General features: G+C 42.5%; 1 protein-coding gene across 2 annotated transcripts in view; it reads left to right on the top strand.

Annotated features, from left to right (window-relative positions):
• Window positions 1–9,559: 9,559 nt before the first annotated feature.
• Window positions 9,560–14,425, top strand: part of TMEM47 (transmembrane protein 47) — a 29,426-nt gene continuing 24,560 nt past the window's right edge. The window contains exon 1 of one of the 2 annotated variants that reach the window (XM_032619839.1): window positions 9,560–10,081. In XM_032619839.1, coding sequence (XP_032475730.1) covers window positions 9,856–10,081 — 226 coding nt within the window. In that variant the 5' untranslated portion in view covers window positions 9,560–9,855. The remainder of the gene's footprint in view (window positions 10,082–14,425) is intronic. The other variant, XM_032619840.1, reaches the window with a different exon arrangement.

Genomic DNA, 14,425 nt, shown 5'->3' with positions numbered 1-14,425 from the left:
AACGTTTTGCACTATAGATTCAGCAATCCTATGTCTGGATTTTGCAGGGCACTCTTGATTTTTAATATTTTGCCTTGTTGTTCCTTTAGAACACTTAGTTGGTCAGACCTTGTGTACTAAATTTTGGTTTGATGACATGTTGATTGGAATGGATCTGGCTTGGTAATGGCAAAACCAGCCCCATATTCAGTAAAACAGCAGTAGGAATATTATCCCAAAATACACAGACAGTTTTCAGTTTGGGGAAATTGCTCACACCCAAGTGAAATTTGACTGTACATCAGGGAAAGAAGGTTCTACATATTTCCAGGGGAGAGACAAGGATATTCACCAGTATTTGATGTCATACAAATAATTGAGTATGGGCTGTGTGTGCTGTGTGGTGCTCTGTGTGTGTGTGTGTGTTTCAATTTGATTTACTGCTTGCTTATTAAAAAAAATAATAAGCCAGAACGTGGATCATGTGAGAGACTAAATATGACAACAGCAGAAAAAGAAATAAAAAGAGATAAGATTTTTAAAATGGGAAAAGGTAAATCATGTACATATACTTTAGAAATGGCTTTTGACTGTTTTAACCACTCTCTCCGTTTTTCTCACTGGACTTAGGGAAAGGGAGTAAACAGCAAAAAACATCGGGAAAACACCATGAGTTTAAAAGAATATGATAAATGAAAGTAGAATTAAGAAGCATGGCGTAACTGAAGGGATTTTGCAGCAAGTCTATCAATATTTAAAATCACACCCTTTAAAATAATTTCTATTTTAGTTTTGCTGACTCCAAAGAACAACTTTAATGTATTTACTTTTTCTTACATTATTTGACCCTGTACTCAGACACTTGCGCAAAGAATGAAAACCAGATTTGGGTTTTCTCCTAAAAAGAAGCCTGTTTCTAAGAGAGAAATGTACTCCAGGAAAGGCCTGAGAAACAGCAGCACACACTAATTCAGTCAATGAAAAAATATGTTAAAAAAGATTAAAAAACCCAAAGCACAAAAACACACACAAAATATGTGGTCTCCCTCCTGGACACACACAAAGTATTAAAATGTATGACCAAAGAAATGTCCAGAAATTGATATGAAAGTGACAGTGAATTGGTAAAAAGGTTCAAAACATGTTGAGAAAAATTGCAAAAGATATTGAATAGAATATATTAGAAAAATGTACTTCTCTGAATGTGTTTAAGAATCTGCTTTATCTGTCTTGCTTTATCAAAATTGGTGATATCTTGTCAAGAAATAATAAAGGGTTATCAGAAATCACAGCTTCACTTAGTTCACTGTAGGGTGATGGTGTCAAAACATAGAATGGTGGCGTCATTCACCCCAATTCTATGCCAGCTATGAAAAATTGGTCCCTACAAGGGTTACTAGCCTGTCCTTCAGTCTCAATTGTCAACTCTAATAATCAATAACTTTTATTTATCTTCTATATTTTCCCCTGACCTGCCAACTATTTATATATAATTGAGCTTTTATAATTTTTAAAGTAAATTTCATTTGTCTTTCACTTTAGTTTTCTCTTCATCATACTGAAAAATCCTGTATCCGTTCACTCCACACATCATGTCCCCTGGATAAACTTTCCCAAATGACATCTTTAGCTTACTCTCGCCTCCACAGGCTGCTTATGTTCTCAACACTGTTCACTGGCACACCATTTTTTGTTTGTCAGTTCATCAATTAAGAATAGTATATGTGAGTTTCCCAAATCTAATAACTGGGTTGGCTAAAGATAAGGAATTTAGAAAGAGTCTGGAGATCAAATGTCAAAGTGGCCTGAGTTTGAAAGCACAACAATGCAGCTTCATCCTCTTACTTTACCTACACATATCATTTCCAGGCCTGTGACTCTCTGTATTTGATGGTCTTTATCAGTGTCCTGCTGTACTTTGTTCTACGATGCTCTTTCAGATGACTAGGCTAATTGAACTTTTGCCTTTTACTTCTTGATCCTTAGTAGTTTATTTATGTGCTGTGAAGTTGCAATAAATGTCTCAAAATGAATTCAGAAAAAGCCAGGGGTCACTCTTAGTGTTCCTCAGTCTTAAAAGTTGCTTTTTAATGTGCACTTGAAGAAGCATCATCATTTGTCTTCATCAGTCAGTTAACACATCTTCAGACTCTTGGGACTACACTGAGAATGACAGCTCTCAGAAGCAGGTGAAAAAACAACAAAAAAAGGTGGTTTAGAACTATTGAATCAAGAAAACCCTGATGACCATTATGGAGTAATCATTGCCAGTGGGATCAAAATCAGTGACAATTAGAGCCTGCTGAGAAGTGGACATGAAAGAAACTCCATTCTCCTGGTCACCACATAATGCATTGAAGAGTAAGGAAGAAAATGGTGATTTTTAAAAATTCTCTTAGCAGCTGCTTTCATGCAGCTACCTGCAGTAGAGGTTGAGCCCTGAGAGACCTGAGAAGATGATGTAGATCAGGCGCTTCCCAAACTTTAATTTGTACACTGATCACTATGGATCCCACTAAACTACAGATTCTGACTCAGTTAGTCCAGGGAGAGGTCAGGAATCTGCATTTCTAGCAAATTCTCAGGTGACTCCAGTACTGCTGGCATCTGTGGACCACAGTTCGAGGGGCAAGGATTTAGAGCCATAGGAATGAGCAGATGGATAGAGAAGGAAGGGTTGGGACTGACAGTGAGAGAAGAGAGGACAGATGCGGGCTCTGATGAGACAAGCAAGATGTGGAAGTCTTTCCTCTTTGCAGTGTAGCACCCTTCCCTCATGACTCCTTAAGTCATCAGAAAAGTTTCATAAATTCAAAACTATACGGTGCTACTTGATGTGTTTTTCCTGGAAATTTGGTGAGGGCTGACATTTGCACCTAGGTTGGTTAGGGGTAGAATTGAGCATTTGACTAGATGCAGAACCAGATACAGAGAAGAACAGAAGCAGCAAGGATTTGGGAAAGGATTTTGGATTCTGAAGGATCATGAAATTATAGAGTTAAACAAAGTTTCCCTAAATCTCCTAGGGACAAGAAGGCCTTAGCTGACATCTGGCTTATGCTAATATAATAATTATGATTAGTGCTTACCATATGCCAGACATTACACGTTATATAGATTACCTCATCAATCCTCACAACAACTCGATGACATAGGTATCACCCTATTTTATAAAGAAGGGATCTGACGTTAATGGCAAGCCCAAATCCATATACTCAGTAGGTTCCAGAGTGATTATCTTAACATTGGTCTGGCTGAATAAAACAATCCCCATTCTTGTTTACCAAAGACCAGAAAGCCTGAAAGGAAAGAGGGGAAAATGTGAAACAGGTAAAGTTGAAAAAAATGATTCAGGGAATGACAAAAAGCTCTGATCTTCATATTGTTCTGATATTTCTACCAATATCTGTTTGGACCTGAATGAACTGACATTTTGAATTGTGACAAACTACTGATGAATCATGCAGTACTCACTAACTTTACCGACAAATTTTAAAAGGTGAAATCTAGAGCTGAGAGTTACACTGGAATACAATTCCTAAGAGGATCTTTTTTCCACTAGCCTCAATCCCCCAGCATTGCTGACATTTAAGACCACCTTTTGGAAATTCCAGAGAGAAATCGCTTAGCTGCTTTCTTCTACTTGGAAGTGTGAATATAAGTTGCTCCAGGTTCCCTCCTTTCTACTTAATCCTTTTTTAATTTCAGCCTTTCCTTCAATTAACTTTGAGCCATTGCTATACTTGAGATGTATGAATTGGGGTTAATTTTTTTTCCATTGTGAGTGTGAGTGAGGGCTTCAGGCCACAAAACAGAGAAGGGATCCACACTTTCTAATGAAAGAGAACTTTCTTACACTACAGAGTCCCTATTAGGAGAGTGCTTGTAAGGGTTTCCAGTTACAACAATTTTAAGACCATCTATGTTACAAAAAATAAACACATGGGAGAGGATAAAACAGTGCCAACCATCATGGATGAAACTATTTTTGAGATGAAAAACTGACACTCTTGCAGTCTAATTTGGGAGGGGAGGTTCTAAGCAGGCACTTAGAATTTTTCCATCAAGTCACAGGTGTCTTCATTTAAATGTCCAAGAGTAAAAGTTCTCTGAAAACCCAGCAAGAAGTGCACAAAGATGGCTTTAAACTGAAATCTAAAGTCACAGAGAAAGCTTAGCTAATGGGTTCCAAAGAGAGCAATGGAAAATGTGAACAACTTCCCATGATGATTCCTAATGATGATGATCCATCTCTACTCTAACTTCCCTTGACTTGTGTTTAAGTCAAACCCAAGTCATGATTCAACACTAGTCCCCTTCGAGCTTCACCAAGCAAAATCTAGACCTGGTCATCCTACCCCTTTATTTTTGAGGCTTCCATTGTTCCAATTTTGATTTAGTCCTCAAGCGTGGGGCACACCAGGAGAGATGTAGAAATGATGTATCCTGATGATGATGGCCAAGGATAACTGAAATGCCACTAGGATGAGAATATGTGGGTAGGCATGCATTTGCTTCAGGGTAACTGAAAGTTTCAATTTATAGTTGTAGAAACAAAGAAACCAGAAGTTTAAAAATGCAGGCATATACTCCAATAAAATGTTTTTTAAAAATGCAGTCATGGGGCTTCCCTGGTGGCGCAGTGGTTGAGAGTCCGCCTGCCGATGCGGGGGACACGAGTTCGTGCCCCAGTCCAGGAAGATCCCACATGCCACGGAGCGACTGGGCCCGTGAGCCATGGCCGCTGAGCCTGCGCGTCCGGAGCCTGTGCTCCGCCACAATGGGAGAGACCACAACAGTGAGAGGCCCGCGTACCATAAAAAAAGAAAAAAAAATGCAGTCATGAAGTACAAGAAGTGCTTATACTTACTTGGTCATTTCTCCACAAAGCTCTAAGTGAATACAAATAAAATATAAAAGTGGAATAAAACTTGTGCCATAATTGATTTTGTTAAGAAAATAGAAGCTTGAAAAAGAGATGGAAGAGGCATTTAGAATTAATCCCACTGGGAATATTCTGATTTTCCCTGTATTTCTAGTTCCCGGGCATCTGACACACTTCTTTCATTACAATAAACATATTTACTTTAAAACTAATCATCCTTCAACTCCAGTGGCCTCTTGTGTTTTCCCTTTCATGATTTATTTCCTTTCTCTGTGGGCAAGTAAATTATTATGGTCATAGGCACTATTATGAAATAAGAAGTAACTTGAAGTCAAAACTCACACATAATGTGAAACAATGGATGTGCTCTTATTGACTTAAATCTAACAGATTCAATATTATACATTTTTAAATCATAAAAGACATTAGAAAATGATTGAATATAGTTATTTGGATGTGGAATTCTTCATTTTCATCAATATTCTTTTCTTAAAAGAGCAGAAGTTGTAATTATTAGTCACAATTATTTGTGATAACTCTAAGCCAAGAATTTTGTGACAACAGAAGAAATCTCAATAATGCAATACAGAACACACCATAACCTGGAACTCTCTTGGACCTTATTAATTATCATAAATAGCAGGCAGGACTTACTGTATCGTGGTTTCACTCACATCAGAATCCTTCTAGCATGGACCTCGAGAATGGAATTATAGTAAAGAGAGTAAACCACTGAAGTAGTCTTTGTTTCTAATTTCTAAAGTATTTTGCTAACATTATTATCTGTTACACTGGACAAACAGCTGGTGGATATTTCTAATCTTTTAACGGTTGCTTCATAATTTTCTCCTCCATTCTGTTTCTTCCTCTCTATAGCAAACTAGTGCCTGCTCTAGGAAGACCTTTCCAGCAGCTGGAAAGAGAAGCATGACTTAAAATTGCAGAGCCAAATTGCCCTGTCCCTGATGGATAAAGCTTACTTTATATGCATAGTGACCTGGATTCAGAAAAACTGGATGACACCTCCCCACTGCCTACCTAAAGAAGGGGCACAGGATTGACATTGACCAGAGGCTGCTGTGACAGTGACAAGTTTGGTGACTTGAACAGTGTATGAGATTTTCTGGGATGATTCCTGAAAACAGTACATCATTTCTCCCTTCCTAACTGATTACATCCCTTCTGAGTGATCCCAAAGGACTGAACCTTAGTAGTTGTACCTTTCAACTGCTAAGCAAATGTAGAGATGGTGCCCTTGCTAACAGGCTGTGAGCAGACAATGTGACATTTACTCCTCTTTATTCTCTCAAGACACATTCAAAGTCTGGAACGTGCTCCCTCCTCACCCCCCCATCTCTTCCATATCCTCTACCTCCCACCATGACACTTCCCTACTTTTCTGAATGAACTTCCCAGTCTCTTCCATCTGACTTCACCTCTCACATTGCTGCCCTGTTTTTCTGGTCTGACGAATGCAAGCCTGAGGCAGATCTCTTCCTTTACTTCAGAGTCTGGGAATGACTCCTTCCTGCCTTTCCCTGATTATACAACTCAGGCAGAGTTCCACGTCAGAGTTCTATGACTAATTCTCATGGAGCTCCTATACCATGGGATAGAATTTGGGCCCTTAGCCTTTGCCTCCCTGAGGTCTAGGGAGAGGGGCGACCATGGTGATATGGTGCCCAGGCTAGGTTCAGGTGAAAGAGGGGGTGTCTGGCTTTTGTGTGGCACCATAATGAAGGGCCAAAAAGTCACCACTTCTAAGAGATCTCTAGTAAATTCGCCTAAGCAAGGGACTCTTTCTTCACAGTTCAATGTAGGCCCATATCATTTCTCAGTTATGGGTCTTTTTTTTTTTTTTTAATTTATTTGGCTGCGCTGGTCTTAGTTGTGGCATGCAGGATCTTCATTGCCATGTGTGGGATCTTCGTTGAGGCATGCGGAATCTAGTTCCCTGACCAGGGAACCAACCTGGGCCCCTTGCATTCAGGTGCGGAGTCTTAACCACTGGACCACCAGGGAAGTCCCTCAGATATGGGTCTTTTTCAATTCTTGTTTCTACTCCCCTCCTACACACACACACACACACACACACACACACACACACCTTAGCTGTCACCTCCCATCCTACTTCCAGCCAGATACCTTTTTTGTTTTTTGGTAGGTTTTCATTCAATATTAACTATGAATCTCTGCTCCACCGTTTCCCTTTTTAGAGTAAATGCAGGTCCACTATCCCTTATATGAAACCTCTGGGGCCAGCTGTATTGAGGAACTTTTTCAGATTGTTGAATGATGCTATGGTTCATATGTTGTAAATTAGACAACACCCAACAGGGTTTGTGGCTCCATATTTTTTCACACTAAGTGGGATAAACCAAAACCATACATAGCCTCACATCAGTTTGTAATTGTTTTTTGTTTTTTTATTTGTTTGTTTTTACCAAATGAGTTTGCTACAAACTTATGAAAAGGAAAAAAAAAAACCCTTCTGTCTTGAGAGCTTTTTGTATTTTTAAAATGAGGATTAAGGATTGGTGATCTGTATTATGCTGTGCAAATTCTAGACATATTAAAAGAGGAATGGAGTATTTTAGGAGAATTTGGCTTTTTTGTTGTTAAAAATGCCTTATTTTTCTAATTTTTGAGACAGTACAGAGACAATTTTATAGGTGGTACAATGAAGGATGGAGTTGTTCAAGTAAGCAGTTTAGTACAAGCCGGAAAAATGAAGCAAGGGGAGGGTGGGGCCGGAGGAGGAAGGAAGCCCAAACTAGATGGAACCAAGATAAAGAAAATACTGGCAGACTGGGACTGGAACTTATTAAAGGGCAAGTGATAGAACTTGGAGAACAAAAAGATAACTTTGAGGGCATAGTCAAGAAATATTCTTAAAAATTATTTTCAAATGTACCTTATAAATCCATGAACATATATCCAGGTAAAAGAAAGATATCCCAAGCCTGGTCCTCCCTATTAATCGTCCTGGTTTATAACTTTGCAGTGTTCCATTAGGAACTGTTTTCAAGGATAAGCATGTAAGCTTCTTTCTCCTTGGAAGGTTGGGAGGCCAAGAATCCTGTTGGAAGTTAGAGGTTCCGGAGCTCAGAGTGCTCTAGCATTCTTTGTTAAGTGCGGTAAATATCACGATGGAGAGGTAGGGGAACAAATGTAACAAAACAATGGGTTTTTATTTCACATTGAGTTGGTTCTTATTCTCGTCATTTGACACTAACTCAACTGTTTCTTGCATTCAAAATGTTGCTTCAGTCAAAATGTAGTCAGCTCTATGGAAAGGTGATTAGAAGAAAAGAAACTGTTATCCGCAAAAAGTATGAACTCCTGCAGCGTTGAGGATGGTGTTTCATTAAAAGAGAGAAGGCATTTCTTCCATTCTTCAGATCTTAACCACTATTTTCGGGTTTCTTCCCAACTTTTTCAGACAGTGAAAGATCTGGGAACACCCCTACCCCCAATGAACTATCAATAAGTTCTTTCTTTTATAGGAAAAAGGGCAAGTAGTCAGAGATACAGGAGACAGATAACCTACCAATCACAAGCTGAACTATAGTCAGTTACAAATTGCAAAGTCCGTTTCAATGGGAGTTTATTCCTCATGTACAGGGGGAAAAAATAGAGCGTCTCCTTAAAAACAGAGACAAGGTTGAACTGGGCTGAATCCTTAGCCCCAAGCACACAGTAAATATGCGTAGATTCATTACTTAAAGATATGCCACTTTTCCTATGCCAGGCCCTGGGCTAGGTCTTCGGGGCACAGGAAAAGGTTAATGCAATGGAGGGATTCAGATCCCACTTGGCATAATGTAAAGCCGAATGAATAAAGGTTTTAAATAACGTACAAAGAACACAGCAGCGGGGAAGCAAGTACGGTTTACATCACATTTTGTGGGAGCTCTCATTCCCATTTTAGCTCCTGCGTTCTTTCGTTTCACGCCGCCCTTCCTAGGGGGCGCGAAAGGAGGCGAGCCCAGAGAATAGAAGCCGCAGTAGGCCGGCGGGGAAAGTTAGGAAATAGGGAAAACTGGCGGGAGGGGGCGGGAGGGGGCGGGGGGGGGGGGGAAGAGATCGCGTCCAAGACTGGGTCCATCCTGAGTTTGAAAAGAGAACAAAATGCCTTTTGTCACTTTTCTCCACCTTCTTCCAAATCCCCCCGGGATGAGAAATTGGCGGGGCGGGAGGGGGTGTGTTACATCGCTGAGAGAGAACCTCTCTTTGCTCCAATGGCCACAGCCCAAGAAACCTAGGAATCTACAGCTGACGCCTTCTAGAAAAGGACCCACCCCAGCTCGCTAAGAAAAGGAAATCCACGTGACGGGAGGGGGTGGGGGCGGGAAGCCAGGCGACCCCGGAGCGAGCGCGGCCAGGGGCGGGGCCGGGGGCCGGGCAGCTTCGAGGAATTGCCCAGCGCAGCGGTTCTGGGGCGGAGGGCTCGCATGGGGCTATGTGCGCGCAGCACACTAGGGTAGAGGACTCAATGCGCGCGCACAGCGCACGGTGGGCAGAGAGAGAGCGGACCCATTCCGCGCGCACCGGGCAGGGGTGGGGCGGGCGCAAGCCTCTCGCGCCGGGAGCCTGGAGCCAGGAGCCGGAGCCTGACGTCTGCCCGCGTGCTGACCGCTGCCCCTCCCCGCTCGGCACCGCCTCCCGCAGCCGGGGAGGGGCCGGGGCGGAGCGAGCGAGCGGGGCAGCGCCCGGGCGGAGCGGGCGCGGGCAGAGCGCTGCGCTGGGCCGGCGGCGAAGGTCCACGGCGGGAACGGCGTCGCTGCGGCTACCTACGACCCGGTCCCCGGCCGGCCGCCCTTCAGATCCACCTTCGTGGCGCGGCGGATAGCGCGCGGATCCCCGAGGGAGCGAGTCCACGCGCGCGGCGGCTCGGCTGCTTCCCTCCGTGGGAGGTCGGGCTCCCGGCTCTCCGGACCCGCCTGGCATCCTAGTCTCCGGCGGGGCGGGCCGGCTGCGGCGCCCGGGACATGGCTTCGGCGGGCAGCGGCATGGAGGAGGTGCGCGTGTCGGTGCTGACCCCGCTGAAGCTGGTCGGGCTGGTGTGCATCTTCCTGGCACTGTGTCTGGACCTGGGGGCCGTGCTGAGCCCGGCCTGGGTCACGGCCGACCACCAGTACTACCTGTCCCTGTGGGAGTCCTGCCGGAAACCCGCCAGCTTGGACATCTGGCACTGCGAGTCCACACTCAGCAGCGGTGAGGGCCCGGCGCGCCGCGACCCCTGCCTCCCGCCCCGGACCTCCCCGCGCCCCGCTGCCTGGACAGCTACCGCCTCTCCTTCTGTGTCCCCCACCCTAGTCCGCCCCCTCCATCCTGGCCCTTCGCGGATCCTCGGGCTCCAGCCAACTCCCTGATCTCCACCCCTCACCTCTCCCCAATCCTGGTCGCCAAACCCAGTACAATGTCCCACGCCCTCTCCAACCGTGGCCATTCCTCGGGCTCTGGAGTAACACGTATGCTATTTTGGGTAATTGTTATCATTTAAGGCGAGAACCATGTGGCTGTGTTGAAAATGCAACGCCTTCCACACCCGCGTTAAAAAAGACACAAGCAAAAGCGCCCCAACTCCCACCAGGATGCTGTGGGTTCTGTCTGCCTTCCCCACTTCTCTCTCAAGGAGGAATGTGCCTGAGTTTACCTCTGAGTGCCCCCGTTTCTGCCTGTTCTACTCCACTTTACCTGGGTTTTCCCGTGAGTTTCGGTTTGGATTTTAGTTCCTTAAATTTTTGAGCGATGTGAAGAGTTGGGAGAGGGACAGGCTTTAATTTCCTTGCCTTTTTTGGTGACACCGTCCTTGGTTGAGAGTTGCTCTTCTTTCTTTCCCACTCCAGATGCCTCTTCAGTCCTCCAGATCTTTTTTGCTCTTCTGCATGAGGTACTCACAGATGCCTGGAAAGTTGTGGCTTATTCAGCCAGCCCTGGAAACAGCAAAGGGATGGGGTGGACGACGGAGAATTAGGTAGTCACGGAGGGCCTTTACCGCTTTACTCTCTCCTTGAGCTCCGGTTGCCTTCCCCTGCCCTCCCAATGTGTACGCCCTTAGCAGAAATCTGACAACTTCCGATTTCTTGCTGCAAACCCCTATTCCTCGCTAATCTTGATTCTTCAGCTGCTGGTGTCAGTGCAGAGAAAGGGGAATAAAAGGCAGAAGACCAGGCTGTGATTTTATACACTTAAACGCGCACCCCTGAGAAACTCATTAAATTCCTTCGTGACAGTTCCCTGTCTTCTCTGGGACTATTTATAAAGCCTTACTGGAAACGTGTCAAGTTCCAGGCAAGTTGAAATAGGACAAAGAGCCACAAAAATCAGATTTGCTTTTGTCTTTGGTTTCTTGTTATAAAAGAAATTAGTGCACTTGGTTTAGTTTCTTCCATAAATTTGTCTGTTTACAAAAGGCTTTTTCTTTGATATTACCTCAAAATTTCCATTGAAGGATTTCGTCTTTGTTGCTTAATTTACTGTGGAGGGGACTGGTTGGCAGCGGGAGGTCAACATTTAGGTCTTTTAATTCTTTCAGGGTTGGTTGTTTACAACTAAAGATAAAATAAATTGGTAAAATGCCTTTCTTCAGTAACCAGGGGATCCAAATAAACTTTGGAGAAAATATGCTTTCTTTCCCCTCTCCAATAGAAATGGAAATTTATGTAGGAATGCCAGCTCCAGCACGTCTCCTTAGCAACGTGAATCTTTTGCCCCTTTCTCTCTGTCTCCTGAAATAATAGCCCCCTGATTGCATAAAGACTTTTCAGATAGGTAGGAGAAACAAGCTTCAACTCCCATTTTCTTTTCAGGCCCGTATCCTTTTCTCTCGGCCAGGAATGTGGGGAATGGGGAGAAGCCAGCTCGAGTTTGTGGCGCGTCTGCAGTGTTTGCTAATCTTTCCTTCATTGCCTCCATACCCATTTATCTTTGCTTTTTTCCTCTCTAAGCAAGGAAATAGGGAGACACAAGCTTAATGCAAATATAGTTGTAATAGGACTCTGCAAGGTGAAAATCGGAGGCTGGTACAGCTTCTGATTTTTTCTTCTAAACCCGTTATTCTACCCTCTTGCTGAAACTCATACTGCAGCATTTATTTCTTGTTGCGTTCCTGAAAATAAAATAGCTTTCATCCTAGAAAAAGTATACTTCAGAAGCAAATTGGGCTGGTGGAAATGGTTTTGTTGGAGGCTATCTGGAACAAGTTATTGACTTTCTTTATGTAGTAGCAGTTCATTTTTCCTCCCCAAGGTGGTGGTGGACGGGGAGGATGCAGGAGGAAAGGAAACAAAATCTGGAAAATCGCTCATCTCCCCACTTTACAAAGTCTATTTTCTTACAGTGTTCGGTGCACTTGAAGCTTCTGTGCACCAGTATTCTGAAACAAGGGGGAAGCTTGAAGTGAAACGAGCAATGTTTTCCTTGCCCGTTCCAAAGGGCAGGCAGCTTTTCTCAGTCTGTTTGCTGTGTTGAATAGCAGAAAGCAGGGAGGGAAATGTCTTCTCTGAAGATTTTAAGAGATCCACTTCTTTGTCTCGAAATGAATTACCTCAGGAGGAACCACCAAGGACAGTTTTACTGAAGGCCCTTTACCAGCATCTTCAGGGCTTAATTAAAAACCTTTGTCTTAATTAGAATTGAAACTGCTGTGAAGAGGCAAGCTTGTAAATACAGAAGGGAAATTTCAGGAATGTTTCTACCGATGACAATATGTCCTACTTAGGCCCAGTTCCTAGGGAAACTTTCCCCTCAGCCATTATTTTTAAAGCCGCATTTTAATTTTGGTACCAAATGTGCATCGTTTGCCGCTTATAACCTGTTTTATGGTTTTAAGCAAAAGCAGCAGAACCATTCCTTTTGTGTCCTGGTGTATTGTAGGTTGCGTCAGCACTTCTAAGTAGGAACCAGTAATCCGGGTGTCAGTCAACTGTAATGCTTTTCTCCGGTGTCCCAATTCAGTGTATGGGGGACTATCCAGGCATTCATCCTTAAGCTGTAAATTTCCCAAAAAGACAAATGAGAAAATGGCTAATAGACTGTCATTCGCGGTGGAAACAGGAAAAAAATAAATTAATTAAGTATGCTTGTTAGGAAGTTTAGAATAGGTGGTACTCACATGGCTGCTGGCCACAGAATTTCTAAGGATGATTTTGGCAGCCTTTTAATACATCTTAAATATTATTTTTAAATGATAGTAATGTTTTAGACTTTTGCTTAGTCGCATTTAGTTTTGATAACTTTTTTCCTAGAATATAATTATAGGGTTTCACAGCCATAGCAATTATAAGAGAATCCTTAGTACAAATAGGATTACTCAAGTGTATACAGAAAGCTGACACCTTAAACTTGACTTCAAACGTACTGTATAACCTCTAGGGTAATTTTATACTTCTTTAAAATTTATAAATACGTAGCTATTTCATATAAATCAGATTGCTTTTTTGACGTCTGTGTTATTTACTGACTAAGCAAAATGTAAGGGTGTGCAGATGGCCAAATGAACACAATTTACTGAGAGCAATTTTGGGATATAACAAGTGGCATTTATCCAGCTTTCCATCCACAAAATACTTGATTAAATAGTTGGTTCCTTTTTCAAGGAATATTAACATTAGCGCACTGTCCTAAAAATAGCTGCATTTGTAACGAGTCACTGGCAGTTTTGAAATGGCAGTGCGCTGTAGGCTAATAACAGGTGAATATTATTATTTTCAGTTGACAAGGGGTTCTTTTAAGAGTGCTTTGTATGTAGCTCATTTTTTAAAAACTGTGATATAAAAATCCACTTTAAAAGGCATTATAAGAAAACCTGTCTTAGGTGGTAGTTTAAGATAAACGGAACTGCCTAAACACCTGCAAATCTTAGAAAATCTGAGATACAGTGATTCTGAGTTCAGATGTGTATCATCTGTGCATATTTTGAATCCATATCTTAATTGGGAAATGTAATTTCATTGGAAAACTTTGCAATGTGATTTACTCCAGGGAAAGTTCAGCTTGTTGCTTGAAATGAGTTGATATTGATGCATGTTTACAAATAGCTCAGCAAGCCTGGAGGTCACAACAGTTATACTCTATTCTGGCTTCCTAAGAAAGAACAGAAGTAGAACAAATGGAATTTTTTTTAACCTATACAGCGTAGACTGGTGGAAAATTATTCAAAGAGCAGCACTTAGCACCAAAACTTTCTTGATTAATAATCCAGAGAAAACCCAGTATAACATTTCAAGATCTTGATGATGATTTCCTTTTAAGGTCTCCTAAGACTCTGAAGTTCCCCAGATTGATTTTTACAAAGGACATTTTAATCTGTGGGCAGATATAATTCCTCTTTTGTTCACATTTGTAGAATGATTGTAATCTCCAGGGAGCCATTTAGATCAATCTTTGTCAGCTAAGGGATTTGATGAATATGTGAGAAGCCTGGCCTTTCATAAAACCTTTCAAAACAAAACCAAAACAAACAAAAGCATATCTCAAGCAATAGATTTTGCCCGCTGTCAGGAATAAATTTGAAGAATCACTTTCAGGTTTCTGCTTAATACTAAGCCCACTTAG

The sequence above is a fragment of the Phocoena sinus genome, chromosome X (genome assembly GCF_008692025.1).
Source record: "Phocoena sinus isolate mPhoSin1 chromosome X, mPhoSin1.pri, whole genome shotgun sequence".
Classification (NCBI taxonomy): Eukaryota; Metazoa; Chordata; class Mammalia; order Artiodactyla; family Phocoenidae; genus Phocoena; species Phocoena sinus.
The sequence above is the reverse complement of the archived record's forward strand: the minus strand, read 5'-3'. Positions and strand labels throughout refer to the sequence as shown.